Genomic DNA, 15,249 nt, shown 5'->3' on the forward strand with positions numbered 1-15,249 from the left:
ACCCCCGAGCGATAACGAATGTTTGAGTCCATGGTCAGTTGCTGTAAGAGGTCGAGTTCGAAATAAGGGGATGACATGAGCGTCTAATCGGCTGCCCGGGCCTTACTGTAAGTTACTCACAAACCATCATCACTTCGCTGCAAAAAAGAGAAATAAATCAACCCGGCTATGCACTCTACTCCTGGCCTCAAGTCCCTAGACCTTATCAGCCGGTCGAACAACCGCCTTGTCTTCGACGTGCTCCACAGTGTTCTTAAGCTTCTTCGTATTGGTTACACTTAACATTCCGAAGAAATCAACCCGGAACGACCTCGAAAAACGGTGTCTGAACGTCAGTCGCACTGCACTTCGCATGCACTGAAGTGATATGGGCCATTATCATATGCACCGGTGGCTGGATTCAACTGTTATGGTGAATGCAACCGGCGATACTTCTGTCCTTCATCTACCTCTGTCCTTCATCTCGTTTAAACATCCAATTCGGTTCACCGAGTGGGTTCTTTTTTTATTAAGTATAATCCAAATGATCTTTGACACCTGAACAGGGCATGATTCAAATATACAAGCCACTTCAACTGGCGGGGGAATTCCGGTCTCTTTCTAACTGCGGTGAAGCAACGGCAACAGTCGATCGAAGGTCAAATGTTACCTTTTCACCTTCATTCTGGACGTGAGGAATATTGCTGTCGTAAAAATGTTATCCTTCGTATATAAGGATACAATCCGGGGGACTTGAAGCTCTGTCGTCTGGTTCGGGTTCTTTCTTCCTGTAAGTTCTCTCATTTCACACTTGTCCTCCCCGTTTGTCCTCTCCATCTTTCTCATCCTCTCCCGTACCTAGAATGTCTAACGATATAACGTATACCTCTTCCTCCTCCGACCGCATCCGCAACGAGAGCTCTTCCCCAACGAAGTCGCCAATTGAAAGCTCTGATCATCGGGATATACCCACAATGCAGCGAAAACAAAGGGTTCCTCAAAACTGGTGGTGGAAGTACCGGTTCGTACATTCTTCATTCAATATCGAGGGGTACCTGTTAACTGTTTTCCTCCTCTACAGAATGATGATACGTGAAGCAGCTGCAGAATTCACCGCTGTCATGCTTCTCGTCATTTTTGGTAGCGGCGTCAATTGCCAGGTCGGTTTGTCGAGCAACACGAACGTGTCTGCTTCTCCCAAAGGGGTCAGTAATTTTCGTCAACTCTGATGGTCTTTCCATTCTAATCCCGGATGGCACAGGACTACCTTTCGGTCAGTTTCGGGTGGGCAGTTGGTGAGTGATGAATCCCAAACATGCGTATTCTATGACTTGTAACCCATTCACTACTCAGGCCTTGCTCTTGGTGTTTGGGTCAGCGCTGGTATTTCTGGCGGACATGTCAACCCAGCGGTATGTTGTCGTTCTCTGTGTCGGAATATCGTGGTGCTAAAAATTGAGATAGGTGACCCTATCAATGGCCATTTTCCGTGGTTTCCCTTGGAGAAAAGTGCCCGGTACGTTCCGTTGTTGCCTTTTTTTTGAGGCATTCTATGTCGAATCCTGACTATCTCCAAGTGTACATGATCTCCCAACTGCTTGGAGGTATCGTCGGCGCAGCGATCGTCTATGCCAACTACTTCCATGCCATCGACATAGTCGAAGGGGGCCGTGGTGTCCGCACTCTTGCCACTGCTGGATTCTTTGGAACCTTCGCTGTGTGTAATTTTCGTTGAGGATCGATTGTTACTATTGCAAGCTGACATGTGGGCTATCAGGCGGGCTACATGACAAACGTCTCTTGTTTCTTCGCAGAATTCCTTGCTACTGCTATCTTGCTTCTCGTCATTCTAGCCGTCACCGATAAACGTAACTGCCCCCCTCCGTATGGAATGTTGCCGCTCGTGATATTCGTGGTGACACTGGGCATTGCTGCTTGTCTTGGAATGGAAACAGGTGTGTATGGAAGTTCTGATTGATAGCTTTGTTGTTTTTTTTTGAAGTGGTATTGCTATGTGTTTGCTTAAGTGACATTCTTCCAGGATTTGCTATGAACCCTGCCCGGGACTTTGGACCTAGAATTCTTACATCTATGGTCGGTTATGGCTCTGCTGTATACACATTCAGGAAGTGGGTGGTATTGTGGTCCTTTGATCTGTCTCTCAAAGCTGACGGACTGTATGTGTTAGTCACTACTGGATCTGGTGCCCGATAATGGCACCCTTTTTGGGTGCCATGGCTGGTACCTGTTTCTACGATATTCTTATGTTCACCGGAGAGGAATCCGTCTTCAATCGGAGGTGAGTCCGCGTCTCTGCTGAAGAGACCATTTCATTCAGCTCATCGCCGAAATATAAGTGGTGCACAAACTCCAGGAATTATGGATCATGAAGCTGACGACGCCGTTTAAGCCGTCATGGCATCGCTTGTCGTCCTCGACCGCCGGAACGATTTTCATACACCTCACGATATATGACGATCCACCTCACGACTTTGTCTATGTGTCATCTTTTGGTTCTTCGGTTTCCTAATCTGCCTTGTTTTGTTTCTCAAGTCGGAGTCAACTCTGCCAATGCGCCCGTCTAGTTGACCGGTTACTTATTCAAAATGGTACAAAAAAAAAATTCGCTACTGCGTACAACCCAATAAATAAAATTAAAATTAAAAATCTGTTAATGTTCCGAGCATACTTAAAGCTCTACATACGACGTCGACATATGACTTTAATCGGCTATTTGACGTAGACCTCGGAGTCGCCTTGGAGCAACTTGGTCCATCGGTAGTACCGACGCGACTCAGACTGTAAGATACCACTGGTACTCCTTTTTGCGAGCCTAGATATTACTCAATATCATATGTACAAAAAGTATTTTCGTAAAATATGTGCTGTATTCTCCACGCCAAACACGGCGTGATATTTGACCGGTTAAGTCAAACGCCGCGAACGAAACCCGCCGAGTACACCGCCAATAGTTGAATAGATAGCCAAAATATGTGCTACTTTATATAATCACCATCTATCTCCACATATGTTCACGATATGTAGAGTCACATGACAATGCCATAAAAACTCAGCACCAATGTTTCTGGTGGTCACCCTACCCTACTGTTGCATACATTGACCTTTGGTAGGTAAAATATGCCATTTGGACCCATTTCCATCGCGGGAGGAACAAGGGACGCCAGAATTCCCTTTGCTGGACTGTGTTATGGCATTGTTACGGCATGGTCAAAATATTTTCATGATATATTGAGTTTATGGGATATATATAAAGCAGCACATATCTGTACGACATGGGCCAGTTTTGGTGGTGTATTGAATATTGAGATACCCATCCAAGTATCCGTATCGTAGCGATGTCAACATTTTCGACTAAGCATCTTCCCAGTCCAACTGGTGAGCATGAGATTGACTGAGTGATTCCTTAGTTCTGATCCAATCTCTCACATCATTTAGAGGACTCATCACAAGCATCAGCAAAATCGCACACGTATGAGGCGTATGGGGCCGTATGGACCATACATCTCCATATGGCCCCATACGTGATCCTGATGTATGGGAAATCCGGGGGTGCCTGTGCGTGTGAAGAATGAAATCGAACGGCCCCTAAGATTTCTTCGGGTATTCATATATATATTGACCATCGTCGGGTCCACGTTACAACTATTTCTCCTCATGTATATCGCCGGTACATCTACACACCAGAACTTCTGCAATGCGTCGCAGTTAAGCTCGAATCGTTTCGGTTTGGGCCCACTCAGGACGACTATAGCGGAGTGTGAACGGGCGTACGATAGGTTGGCATACTCTCAAGCTCCTTTGAATATAGCCACAGGCACGTCCTCGCTCAAATCTTTTGCAACGTCGATGATGCTCACTGTGTTTTATGCGCAGCTGTCGATACGAGGGTGAATGACAAGTATAGTGGTTTTTTCGAGCTGTACCGATCCGCCCGTGAAGACATCCTGTCCAAACGTAACTGTCTCAATCCCCCGCACTTCACAATTCCGAATCCCGGAGAGTACTTGTTCGGATTTTCGGAGCTCGTCCTACATGTCTTTATTCGCTGTGTCTACGACTCTTCTGAACGTGGAAGTCCCCTTGTAGATCTTAGGATCCCCTCTCCGACGGACTGGCCCTCCATCTTCCCCGCTTATTCGACTCTGAAAACATATCTGGATCTTACGAGTCCTGAGTCATGCGATAATATCTCAGGCAATTACCTGTACATAAGGGAATACATCACCCCCGGGATCACCTCCTTGTTCGTTCTCCCGTTTCTCGAGATGCTCAAGGAACGAAAGGACGACCCTGCAGTTGTTCTAGCGGTGCACATGCGGGTGTTGTCCTACATCCGAAAACTTGCCTGTCCTTACATAGGCCCCTCTTGGATACTATTGCACGGTGAAGAAACAGTGTGTAAAGAGGAAATGGAGGAGTTTGTGAGGAGTCAGGAGGTGGTGCAGTGGTTCGGACATCATCGATATCCTCAGGACTTGAAGGACGAATGTGACGCCATTGTTCAGGATATTGAAATGGCGACGAGGAATGAGAGGATTAAAGCCACGCTTCACCATTTGGAAGAAGAGAGAACGTTTTGTGCTAGTTTGGCGGGCCACTTGTGGCATTCTTAACTTAGTGGACCTTTACCGCATTGGCCACGATTGTAACATCATATATATGCTTCGTCGGTATGTCCACTCTCAGTCCTTTGCGTACGTATTGTCTTATAGTTATGAACCATTAGCTCGTCTCTCTCTTATCGCAGTCACAGAACATAGTGCCGGTCGTGGTTGAACGGATGGTGACCCTCTCAAATGCGAACACCTTATTCCTTGCTTCTCCGTACTGCTGAGCATTCCATACCACATCTCGGTACATGATTCTGAATAGCTTTCTCAAACTGCGTCCTACTATAATCCTTGACGTCGGGATGCCAAAAGGGTTTCTAGGTTGAATTATCGCCTTTTATCACATTCCGGTTTAACTTGCGGGACGAGGCTCCCGGTAAAGATGTGAGCTCTAACCAAGATATGTATATAGAAAATATTATTGGGTTTTTTAGGCCGTGGTTAATTCACGGTTAATACAAGATCGGGTGGTGGTTAGTTAACCACCAGATTGTGTGTATTAAGGGTCCCTATTGTGTCGAATTTATTGTTTATCAGTCCAGTACTCAACGTAGCGGAATTACTCCTGTACCGTAGTCCAAATCGATGACCTTCCTTGCGAGTTGTGGCATTGGCCTCGGTTTCAGGTCTCGACATCAAGGATATGTTTCGGCATCCGAGCACCGACTCTGAGACACAGGAACCCCTTCCGGGTGAACCCCAAAAGGTTATCCAAAGAAGTGAGAAGAGAAGAGAAGGTATGACTTGTTTTACCCTTCTTTACTCGCGGCGAACTTATCGTCAGAGTCCATCCCGAGTTCCTTTTGGCAGGAAGGCTTCCTGAACAAAATGTAAGATGCAGCGAGAAAAAGAGAGACGATGGTCGCACGCATATTTGGGATGAGCTCGTAGAAGATGAAACATTGACGTTCTTTTGAAGCGCTGTGCGATCCGGGGGTTGGGTTTTAGTTTTCGGTGTCTTCTTTCCCTCGTTCTCTTCCCTCGCCGTAATCGCGAGCTTGTGGAAAGATGGTGAATGTTGCTGACCTTCCTTGTCCGTGGAGAGTCGATCCATGGAAGCAGACGATGGCAATCGTTGACTGCTGATCACAAGGTCAGGAAATACTTCTGGACGACGGGCGCCCTACATTGAGTCTGAGAACAAGTTCTGAAGATAAAGACTGAAAGGTTCCATACCAAGCCTTTGAAGGGAATAATGGAACCTAAAGTGGTCTTGTCCTTCAAAGAGGTCTGTAACAGCGTTTCGGAGGCACTCTTGAACGCTTCTCGTATTGCTGGAATACGATTAGTCGCCCTGGCTACATCATTTCCTTTTCCCGGTACTACTCGTCAATTATCCCCGCAACGAAAGCGATTAGGCATGAAATCCTTACTGTGTTTCACAAGACACTCAATGGCCAGCAAATCGGCATTCTCTTTCTGGATCCAATCCACCGACGCTTTTGGTAAAAGTCTCCCTTGCAGAACAGATATGTACGACTCTGCATAGGGGAATTCGACAGCATAGTATTCCAAGAAATCTCTCAACAAGATTCCCAACGATTTTGCCTTGTACGGGTTTTCGATCCATTCTTTGGGTCGGTTTTTCGGGTTCAACTATTATAGAAGAGCGATTAGGAAAAGATGGTGGAACGACGATGGTGGAGATTTACCTGCAAGAAGCTGATGCACATACATGTGAGTGAGTAACTCGACAGGCCTCTTTCCGCTGCATCATTTAGATTTCTATACGATAGAAGAGATTTGAGAACGAAAATAAGAGGTCGCAATGCTGGCATCTGCAAAAGGTATCTTCGAATAGCCTTGACGCATTTGGGACCATCTTCATGGTTGACCGTGATGTCGACACCGATGCACCCTATCGGTAGGGGTCTATTCGTTGTTGGTATGCGTAAAGAGTAAAGTAAACACACCTAAATTCTTTGAGGTGATACCACGTAAAATAGGAACCCTAGCGCCGAAACGAGGTTGCACATCCTGAATTGAACCGCTATTTTGGAGAACAGACCGTAGCTTGTACAGAACTTGTAACTGGCCTTTTCTGCCTTGGCGATTCGTCTGGATTTCCATCGAAAGATCTAGGTCGCTTGGAAAATAATTCGATGTGAGAACTGAAAAGATGACCTAAAACATACGTTGTTGGCAACTCGAGCCCCGTTGCGATACTTCCATAGATGGTGAGTTGAACTTGGCCCTTGAATGCCTTTTTTATACGGTGGCGGAGAGTAGAGAAAATGGCAAAGCGGGCGCGTTTTTCAGAGGCTGAGGCGCGAATGTAGTTCATGTATGATAGAATTTCGAAATGGAGTCTAGAAGAAGAGCTGAGATAGCCGTTGAGAACTCAAACCTTTAACTCGCACCTCATGTCGTTATCCTTCCACTTATGTTGGATTTTCTTTGGATTCCGTACCATCGGATGAACCAAGTCCTTCTCCAACTCATCTATCAGTCTCGCAGTCTTCATTGCTTTCTCCTTATCCAGTTCGACCGCATCTTTCGTCGGGTTGACATTGGTGAGAGGCTGAAAAGACGTGTGCGGTCCTCGAGCGGCTTCGAGGGATAAGAAGCGTACAAAGTTCCTTGTAGTGAGTTTACATTGCTTTAGCCGAGTCAGTCTTGGTTGCATTCGATTCGAACGGGAGAAGAGAGATCAAGGAGTCGAAGGCTACCATCCGGCAATTTCCGAAAATCATGCCGGTACATGCGCCCTGGAACTGAACATACCTACTGTACTAGAGCTAGAATGGAACGCCTGGAATCAGTGATTTATGGTATATAACGCCAGAGGAAGGACCTGGTCCCTCCATGCCAGATAACACAGATACTAGAAACGCTAAACATTCTCCTGCAGGTATGTGTTTTCTTGATACACGCCGGTCACTTACCCGCCTACTTACTCCAGTTTCAAAAGTAAAAGTAGGCGGGCGCCGACGTTCAGCAACAACAAAGCCTAAACCACAGTGAGCCTAGTCGCACCATCAAGTCTGAGATGAAATAATAATAATTTAAGTTCAAAAAGTTACAGGCCCACAATTACGTCAGAGAGCTCAGACAATACCGTCAATGACTATCCCCGTCCTGTAGCTCAAACCGAGGAGCCTTCAATGAAAATGAAAAAGGATAAACAGAAACAGGGTCTCAAGAGAAACATGCAATCGACTCGAAAATATCAGGCTGGTGGTATCGCTCAGCCTTCGTCGGGGAAGCTGGTGTAGGCGTTAGTGCAGGGGAAAGCCACAGAGTCATAATGTACAACTTGAATAACTGTATTGTCGTGGATGTTGCCTGGCATGGATTGTTGCTGCATAAAACATACACAAGTGGTAGGGAAAGAGAACCTAAGAACATGTTCATGTTTACGCAGAAGCCTTTGTCTTCTTCCCTCTGGGCTTCTTAGCTGGCTGAGCCTTAGGCTCTTTTTGAGCTGCAAGGAGAGCGGAGACGCGGGCGAGTGTTGCCTGAGGAAGCGGTTGTTAGCATCCTACTCAATTGAAGAACAGAACACAAAAAAGAAAGGGAATGAATAAAGTGTATAAGTGTAAATTGTAATCGCCAAAGAGTCGGTTTTATCGCATCGAGCGTTGCACGACCTCCGATAGCGACATGGCGAGTTAACTACCAAAGTTTGATCGTCTCCGGTAGTTCAGTTACTCTTGCAAACATGTCCACGCCCAGCCTTCATAAACATCGAGATGTGATCCAGTGGGTTCTAACGAGAATGCGTCCGGTACAAAGAAGCTCCTTCTGAAGTATAGGTAGAAAAACAACAAACAGACAGACTCACCCTACGGAGGTCGGGTCTGTATCCCTGCTTCGCAGGTGCTGACGCGACACGCAGAGCACGACGACCACCCGATCTAGCCCGGATATTGGAAGTTGAACGAGTGGAAGCAATAGTGTGAGGAGAAGCGGTTTTCCGGGTGGTAATTTGAATGACACCGTTTTCGTCCGAGACGTCGATGGTCTTCCAACACAAAAGATACTTGAGGACTTGACAAATCCTTCGGAGTTCATGTCGCGACACACCTTCGAGTTGGACAATCCAGAGTATTTGTGTGAGTGAATGTTCACGAGGTTACCCTAGAAAGATATTAGATAGTCAATCCCGACAAAGCCAAGCAAGTCCTACACACAGGCTCCTTTGAAAAGATAGGTCCCTCCGGTAAACCCTTCACCATGTACGAGTTGTATTTCTTAACGGCGAAACTTCGTTAGGCATAAATGCATTGGAACACGGCGGCGCCGACAGAAACTTACGCGGAGGAGGAGCCATTGGAGATCGGTCGACATGATGAGCAGATTTTACCGGATATTGTTGGCAACATTCTCGCGGTGGCTTGTTTGAACTGTACAGTTTAGGGTACAAACATGACCAAAGAGACTAATACCCATATTTGGAAGCTGCTTCTCATGGCGACGGCAATACGAATGAGGGCCGGCTGTCCGGGCGGCCCATAGCGAACTGTGCCATAAGAGCTCGTTCTGTGTAGAGTCTGGCTAGGCGAGGCTACCCTGCTTCTGCACGCTTGATACGAAAACATCCTCAATATGCGTTCCTTCAACGTATCACAGGCCTGTTGGTTGTTCGACTCGAAAAACTCAACTCTTTTGCTCGCGCTCGAATCGACTCGACTGCCTCTTGACCTCAAATGCCTCGTGAAATATTCGACTATTCTTCGGATATCGCACCCATATGATCGTTTGGACTCAATCGCAAGTTTTTGACCTCGAGGAATGAATTAACAAGTGACCTGCGTTTCCAGTCTCGTACATATAGACTGTTTCTACGCTTCGTAACAACTAGAACTCTTTTCCTCTCCGAGTGTCAGACATGCTGAAATCGCTTTTCTTCCTGCTGAGCCTTTATCTGTGCGTCCTGGGATTCCAGAATCCCATCAAGGCCTCCGATGGATCTGATCCTTTCATGGTGAGCTCCTGCTGTTCGATTGTACATATACCAGACCCACAACGTAACGTCGTGTCATTGTTTAAGGTTTATCACGAAGGTTACTACTGTGAGTACGACAAGCAAAATTGGGAGTTCCTTGAGATGACCTACTCTCTATAGACTTGACCACGACGACTTGGAATAATATTCAGCTTACACGGGCTACCACCATTGCCGGCCTCAAGGCCGCTCAACCCAAAGTCATCTGGACAGACAGCACATCTTCCAGATGCTGCAACATGTGTACGTTGTTTTGATACTGCATGACTGTAACTCTAACAACCCGAATGTCCAGGGGCTCCGGAGATTCATTGGTAAAGCTTCCTTTCTATGATAGCAAACAGAACTCATTGCATTTCCAGGCAAGACAAGGAGGGTTCATGGTACATGTGTGTTTGACCTATTATCTTCGAAGTAAAAATTCAAAAAATTTCCCCATTCTTTCAAAGATACTATTCGGCCGGATCCAGTGGTACCCTCGATAACCAACGACTACACGTCCTCAAGGGGTCCTCAAATATTATTTGGGATTCCAATTGGAGCTTTGCCGGTACGAATAACGTGCTTCCTTTGATTATCTGAGTAATAAAGTCAATTAGGCCGAATTGTTATTCCCAACCGTGACGTATGGAGTATCGATGGTACAATTATGATTCTGGATTCCACTCGCTATCTCGTGTATTCCAGCTGGGATGGATCTGGTTCGTCTTTCTTTACATCCACAGATCCACCCCCCGATCCGACTGATCGATGGCTATTAGATCAATGTCTCTGGATTGCGTATGTTTACTTTTCATCGACTCTGGGAACCGAATACTTGTTACTCAAATTCCACTTCTTTTCCCGTTGCAGGCAAATGAACAGTGCCACTACGGTCGGCAATGCGGTTAAGATATCCACACCTACTCTCCCTTGGGAGCGCGTGGACAGTAATGTTAACGAGGGCCCCGGTATGTCGGGTGTGGCGTAGCGGAAACTGAAACGCCCTGACCGTTCATAAATTAATGTTTCAGCTGCAATTTACCATGGTGGACGTACCTGGATTGTCTACTCAGCGTCAGGATGTGCCGGGACGGGCTACAAGCTGGGAAGACTCGAACTAACGGGTTCTAATCCACTTTCCGCGAGCTCTTGGACCAAGTACGCGAACCCGATATTCGTTGGTGCAAATGGGTGAGTTCAGCATTCGATAGAAATCAGATGACTAAAAGAAGACTAGGAATAACGAGGTTAGCGGACTCGAGGTTTTATTTGATCTCCATTTTGATTTGAAACACGCAGCCCGGCCATAATGGATTTTTCCAGAGCCCCAGCGGAAACCAGATTTGGAACGTACGTGTCTCTCCGGTGTTTTCCTTTACGACTCGGTCAAAAAAGGTCTCTTGATTCGTTACCGACTGAACCATTATTACAGGTGTACCATGCATCGTCATCGGTGCCTTCGACATGCGATGGGAAACGTTACACGATGATACAGCGTGAGTGTTTTCAATTCATTCGAGTCAGAATGTCAAATTGAATACTCTTCCGTCATCATCGCAGAGGTGAATTGGAACGCTGATGGGACACCCAATCTGGGTAGCCCCCGACCACTTTCTGATAACATGCCGGAGCCTGTCTAAGACCGTCCAACTGCGATCCGAACTCTTTTACTCCATCATATCAATCTTGTAGCACTGGAACGAAGACCAGAATATTATCATCGATAGGTAGCTGGTTAGAATTGGAAGATCATACTCGTCTTAGGTAGAACCCGCCACGCATTGAAAAGAACAACTTAAACAAGTTAGAAGGAAGTGAATTGCTTCCGCGGGAATGGTAAGATTAGTCATCGATCATTCGGAAAGGGTCAGGCTTGCCCCTTGCAATTACCCTTGTTCAATAGAGCAATGAATCAAAACGCAGAGTGTTGGTTTCTCTCCCCCGACCCCCATGTTCACGCCAGAAGATGCGTCCGACCCATTCTATCACTTCATGCAACCTCCAGCAAATGAGACTCCCGAAGAGACTTCTGCTCGTCTCAAGCGTGAAGCGGATGCTCAACGGGTCAGTGACGCGATAGACGAGGATATTAAACAACATAAGGCGCTCGCCAAGAAGGAGTCCCATATCTTGAAGGTCTTGTTACTTGGCCAGGCCGAGAGCGGTATGTATTACCCTTGCCCAGAGTTCAACTCACGGCGTTCTGACTCGACTCGATTGGTTTCTCAGGCAAATCTACAACGTTAAAAAGTGATATTTTTCATATGTGGAAAGGGAACGAACTGAGATTTACGCCCACAGACTTTCGCATGCAATATGATCAAGCAGCCTGGCAAAAAGAAAAGGATGGCTGGCGCACCGTCGTACAACTCAATCTTATTCGTTCTATCATCACCATCACCACACTCATCGAAGCAGAACTCAGTGGGGACGTACACCTACCATTTGACCGCGGATCTGGTGACGAAGAAGACGACGACGACGCCGAAACTTCGGTTGGATCCAATCCAGAACATGACTGTTCAAAGTTCGGAGACCGCCACCACCTTTTGATGATTCGCCTCGCTCCGCTTCGTACCGTAGAAGCCGACTTGCAACGCGCTTTGGGTGCATGCACAGAGCCCTTACGGCGGATCGCACTACCTCAGGCTGCAACCCCTTTTGACACACCCGTCCAGCGCGGTCTAACCAAGCGGTCCATGGGTGAATTTTCCGTTCGTTGTTGGCGTGATGTGGTTCATCCCGAAGGGCGGGAAATGGCAGGGAAAACCGCTCGTGCTCTTGCAGATCTCGACACTGCGACTACAACCATGGCCGCGTGCAAAGATGATATGCGAGCGCTCTGGCAAGACAAAGTTGTCCAAAATGCAGTATCAAAGCGTCGCATCCGTCTTCCTGATTCCGCGGGATTGTATGTTGTTCCTCTCTCCATTTCGAATCTATCTCATCCTGTCTTAGTTTCTTGAATCAATTGGACCGCATCGCTTCTCCGGATTACTCGGTCACGGATGATGATATCGTGCGTGCAAGGTTGCGCACAGTCGGTAAGTTCTTTTGTGTTGTTTTTTTGTTATTTTTTTCTCTTCATTCTTCGGCAACTGATGATGACCCAGGAATTCAAGAATACAAAATCACATTCAAGACTTCTGCCCTAGATATGGCTCGTAAGTCGCTTGTTATCGACGCCGTCCTTTGTAATCTCATGTTCGGGTGTAGACGGTACATGGGAATGGCGAATATTTGACGTGGGAGGATGTCGAACAATGGTAAGACTCTGACCCGTCCTCTCAATCGACTCCTAACACTTTCATAGCGCGCTGCTTGGCTACCTTTCTTTGAAAACACAAATGCGATTATTTTTGTCTCTCCTGTGTCTTGCTTTGACGAGCGACTGGAGGAGGACTGCCGTGTGAACCGTCTCGAGGATTCCACTCTACTGTGGCGCTCAATATGCTCAACCAAACTATTGACAAGGACGCAACTCATTCTATTCATGAACAAATGCGACCTGTTGAAGAAGAAGCTCAAACAGGGCGTTTTGATCAGGAACTCGCTAACGAGCTATGGAAGCCGTCCAAACGAGGCTACGCCGTTCGTCAAGTGTGCGTCGAGAGATAATACTACCATACCGACTGACATTTCTTTTTCGTTAGATCTTCGAGACAAATTCAAAGAGATTCTCAAGGTGAATTCACCTGAGCCCAGAGCTTCCTATATCTATCCCACAACAGTCACGGTGAGTATCTGTATTTCCGTCTGCTTTCTAACTACTGAAATACAATCTTTAGGACACTCTAGCTACCGGGAAAACGTTAGAATCCGTTCGGGATGGTGTTCTCCGCGAAAACCTGATTAAATCGCAGTTAATGTGATCCTTCGTTTATTTCCGCGGTCTTGAGATGCGTAACTTGCTCCAAGAGCGTCCCGCACCCACACGACCCAAGGCTACCCGAGGGACCCTTTTTGGCCCTCAATGTATTTCATACACGCGAACTTGTTCTTGTTACCCACTTGTTACTCGTATTGAGGTCTGCCTTTGCTTTACGTCGTAACAACCCTTGATACCTCCTTCCCCCCTCCCGACCCAAGGATGTGGCCTCGTCCATTATATAGCTACTTGGGCCTGGCCCACATGGAATATCCATCGTTAGGACAGGGACCGGTTACAACCCACATACGCCTCCCTCCCTCTCCCTTGGCCTCTCTTGCTCACGGCAGCCCCATCAGGATTTGCACGGTCTACGTGATCGACATTTGCTTTTGCGGCGGTGCCTCTTCTCTTGATCACTTGTATCAATACTTCAATTCTTGGAATATGTCCTCCACCTTCGGGGAATAACACGTTTTTTGTAGTCTAGCTGTCACTAGGTATTTTACTCTATTCACAGTACTGTAACTATAATTATTGCACGCGACTGAGACGAATCATATTTCTTGGATGGATCGTCGCTTGTTGGGACGCATTCGGTGTTGAAAAAAATGATTACAGTAAACGGATTCGGTCCCGATCGCCTCCACCGTACCCTGTTCTCGTCGCTGGGTTACCTGCTACTGGTTTGAATATGTGTCAAAGCTAAGTGGGGTTCCTTGAGATGTATCTACCGTTTTGCCGCCATGTTTTCGCGGAGCTTTCCTTTACGTGGATCCTTAGAACCCTTTCTGCGTTAATAATCGGACTGCAACGAACAACGAGGATGTCAGTATTCCCTCAAGGGTTATTTATAAAATTATAGTACTTGACAATTGGTTGTGGATGCAAGCGACCCTACTGTGGGAAAGCGATAGAATAACCTTAGAATTCAATGGGTGGGAAAGACTTGTCCATAAAATAAGGCCCATCATAACTTCTTGTGAGAAGGATTGAACGTTAATTGGACTTGAAATGCACGGCAAATCCCGGTTTCCATAGTACTATAGACTACAATTCGGGCCGATTTCTTTGTCCTCCGAGTTCGATGTTGCATCGATACGGCTCGGTGCACCCACTTTACGCAAGTTCTAGAAATTCTCTCCGTCTAATCGCAGCTTATACTACTACCTTACGGATACATGATAGCCACGATAGAGTCCTCGAACAGGTATACGTTGAAACAGCAGTGACTTTCTATTCCGGTGGCTTCGAGGCTGTAGAGAAACTGGACGTCCTGAGCAGTGAACGAAAAGTACGAAGCAAATAATGAATGACGGGTGTGATCCTTTACATCGCGACGCGAGTGAGGTCGTCCTGAGCAAGATTGCCTTCAGACTATCGTTATGGTTCAGGCAATCATTGGCAATCAATCCTCGTCAAGGTCCGTTTTGCTGGAATTTGTAAGTAGCAGCAGGGTCCAAGGTGGGTACAGTCACTATGAGATAGAGAGCCCGTGGGTTGGTTCCTGACGGCATTGATTTAGTTAGTCTACAAACTCAGAGGACAACTTGCAGTGCCTTGTTGTAGACTGTTCTCCGGGTCGGCGTACCTAGGAAAAAGCGAAAACCTGTAAGAAAGGGGAAAGAGATTCCGTAGATTTCCATGTAAATGTGATTGGCTTCGATCAAGATGGGAAGAAGAGCGTCAGAAGAGTCCGTGCTCGAGCTCGGTGAAACTTTCCATGTCAATTGTATTGAGTGTCAGTGTGTTTTCTGATAAGGGAAAGGAGTGGACGTGGACTCAGAGTCTGAATGTGAACATGGGTTTTTTGAGGCGCCTGTGAAGTCTGGAAACCAGTG

The 15,249-nt window shown here is 46.7% G+C and overlaps 7 protein-coding genes across 10 annotated transcripts; 5 read left to right on the forward strand and 2 right to left on the reverse strand.

Annotated features, from left to right (window-relative positions):
• Positions 1-100: 100 nt before the first annotated feature.
• E1B28_006482 (uncharacterized protein) lies at positions 101-2,711 on the forward strand. The gene is made up of 12 exons (XM_043151155.1): positions 101-492; positions 546-769; positions 842-1,000; positions 1,061-1,184; positions 1,241-1,274; positions 1,333-1,391; positions 1,444-1,495; positions 1,557-1,696; positions 1,757-1,934; positions 2,021-2,108; positions 2,168-2,278; positions 2,337-2,711. Exons 3-12 carry the CDS (start codon positions 843-845, stop codon positions 2,386-2,388), a joined length of 996 nt encoding a protein of 331 aa, XP_043012248.1. The 5' UTR covers positions 101-492; positions 546-769; position 842; the 3' UTR covers positions 2,389-2,711.
• Positions 2,712-3,604: 893 nt separating this feature from the next.
• On the forward strand, positions 3,605-4,832 carry E1B28_006483 (uncharacterized protein). Its single transcript, XM_043151156.1, has 3 exons — positions 3,605-3,814; positions 3,874-4,670; positions 4,727-4,832. The coding sequence occupies exons 1-2, from the start codon at positions 3,655-3,657 to the stop codon at positions 4,611-4,613; spliced, it is 900 nt and encodes a 299-aa protein (XP_043012249.1). The 5' UTR covers positions 3,605-3,654; the 3' UTR covers positions 4,614-4,670; positions 4,727-4,832.
• A 181-nt stretch (positions 4,833-5,013) lies between these two features.
• On the reverse strand, positions 5,014-7,284 carry E1B28_006484 (uncharacterized protein). 3 transcript variants are annotated; one of them, XM_043151158.1, is made up of 10 exons: positions 7,183-7,284; positions 6,971-7,131; positions 6,746-6,919; positions 6,524-6,696; positions 6,263-6,468; positions 5,984-6,206; positions 5,787-5,920; positions 5,481-5,733; positions 5,182-5,429; positions 5,014-5,119 (listed from the first exon to the last, which is right to left on the reverse strand). In XM_043151158.1, coding segments are annotated over exons 1-9 (1,380 nt in total). In that variant the 5' UTR covers positions 7,237-7,284; the 3' UTR covers positions 5,014-5,119; positions 5,182-5,427. The 3 variants fall into 3 exon arrangements, with proteins under 3 accessions (XP_043012251.1, XP_043012250.1, XP_043012252.1); XM_043151157.1 differs by having other exon boundaries at positions 5,479-5,733; positions 6,971-7,284; XM_043151159.1 differs by lacking the exon at positions 5,014-5,119 and having other exon boundaries at positions 5,479-5,733; positions 6,524-6,688; positions 6,971-7,284.
• A 131-nt stretch (positions 7,285-7,415) lies between these two features.
• E1B28_006485 (uncharacterized protein) lies at positions 7,416-7,880 on the forward strand (the record flags this gene model as incomplete). The annotated part of the gene is made up of 3 exons (XM_043151160.1): positions 7,416-7,461; positions 7,522-7,570; positions 7,621-7,880. 3 exons carry the CDS (start codon positions 7,416-7,418, stop codon positions 7,823-7,825), a joined length of 300 nt encoding a protein of 99 aa, XP_043012253.1. The 3' UTR covers positions 7,826-7,880.
• On the reverse strand, positions 7,881-8,918 carry E1B28_006486 (uncharacterized protein). Its single transcript, XM_043151161.1, has 5 exons — positions 8,868-8,918; positions 8,744-8,803; positions 8,637-8,690; positions 8,395-8,574; positions 7,881-8,068 (listed from the first exon to the last, which is right to left on the reverse strand). The coding sequence occupies exons 1-5, from the start codon at positions 8,898-8,900 to the stop codon at positions 7,967-7,969; spliced, it is 429 nt and encodes a 142-aa protein (XP_043012254.1). The 5' UTR covers positions 8,901-8,918; the 3' UTR covers positions 7,881-7,966.
• Positions 8,919-9,107: 189 nt separating this feature from the next.
• On the forward strand, positions 9,108-11,328 carry E1B28_006487 (uncharacterized protein). 2 transcript variants are annotated; one of them, XM_043151162.1, is made up of 15 exons: positions 9,108-9,323; positions 9,374-9,537; positions 9,604-9,625; positions 9,679-9,801; positions 9,854-9,872; positions 9,921-9,947; positions 10,008-10,108; positions 10,158-10,259; positions 10,320-10,338; positions 10,411-10,508; positions 10,572-10,731; positions 10,778-10,787; positions 10,840-10,890; positions 10,973-11,036; positions 11,101-11,328. In XM_043151162.1, exons 2-15 carry the CDS (start codon positions 9,442-9,444, stop codon positions 11,178-11,180), a joined length of 972 nt encoding a protein of 323 aa, XP_043012255.1. In that variant the 5' UTR covers positions 9,108-9,323; positions 9,374-9,441; the 3' UTR covers positions 11,181-11,328. The 2 variants fall into 2 exon arrangements, with proteins under 2 accessions (XP_043012255.1, XP_043012256.1); XM_043151163.1 differs by having other exon boundaries at positions 9,108-9,537; positions 10,572-10,787; positions 10,840-11,036.
• Positions 11,329-11,460: 132 nt separating this feature from the next.
• Positions 11,461-14,002, forward strand: E1B28_006488 (uncharacterized protein). Its single transcript, XM_043151164.1, has 9 exons — positions 11,461-11,704; positions 11,770-11,790; positions 11,842-12,451; positions 12,499-12,584; positions 12,654-12,704; positions 12,757-12,806; positions 12,854-13,142; positions 13,194-13,276; positions 13,329-14,002. Exons 1-9 carry the CDS (start codon positions 11,491-11,493, stop codon positions 13,410-13,412), a joined length of 1,488 nt encoding a protein of 495 aa, XP_043012257.1. The 5' UTR covers positions 11,461-11,490; the 3' UTR covers positions 13,413-14,002.
• Positions 14,003-15,249: the final 1,247 nt, after the last annotated feature.

Source organism: Marasmius oreades, chromosome 3, assembly GCF_018924745.1.
Source record: "Marasmius oreades isolate 03SP1 chromosome 3, whole genome shotgun sequence".
NCBI lineage: Eukaryota > Fungi > Basidiomycota > Agaricomycetes > Agaricales > Marasmiaceae > Marasmius > Marasmius oreades.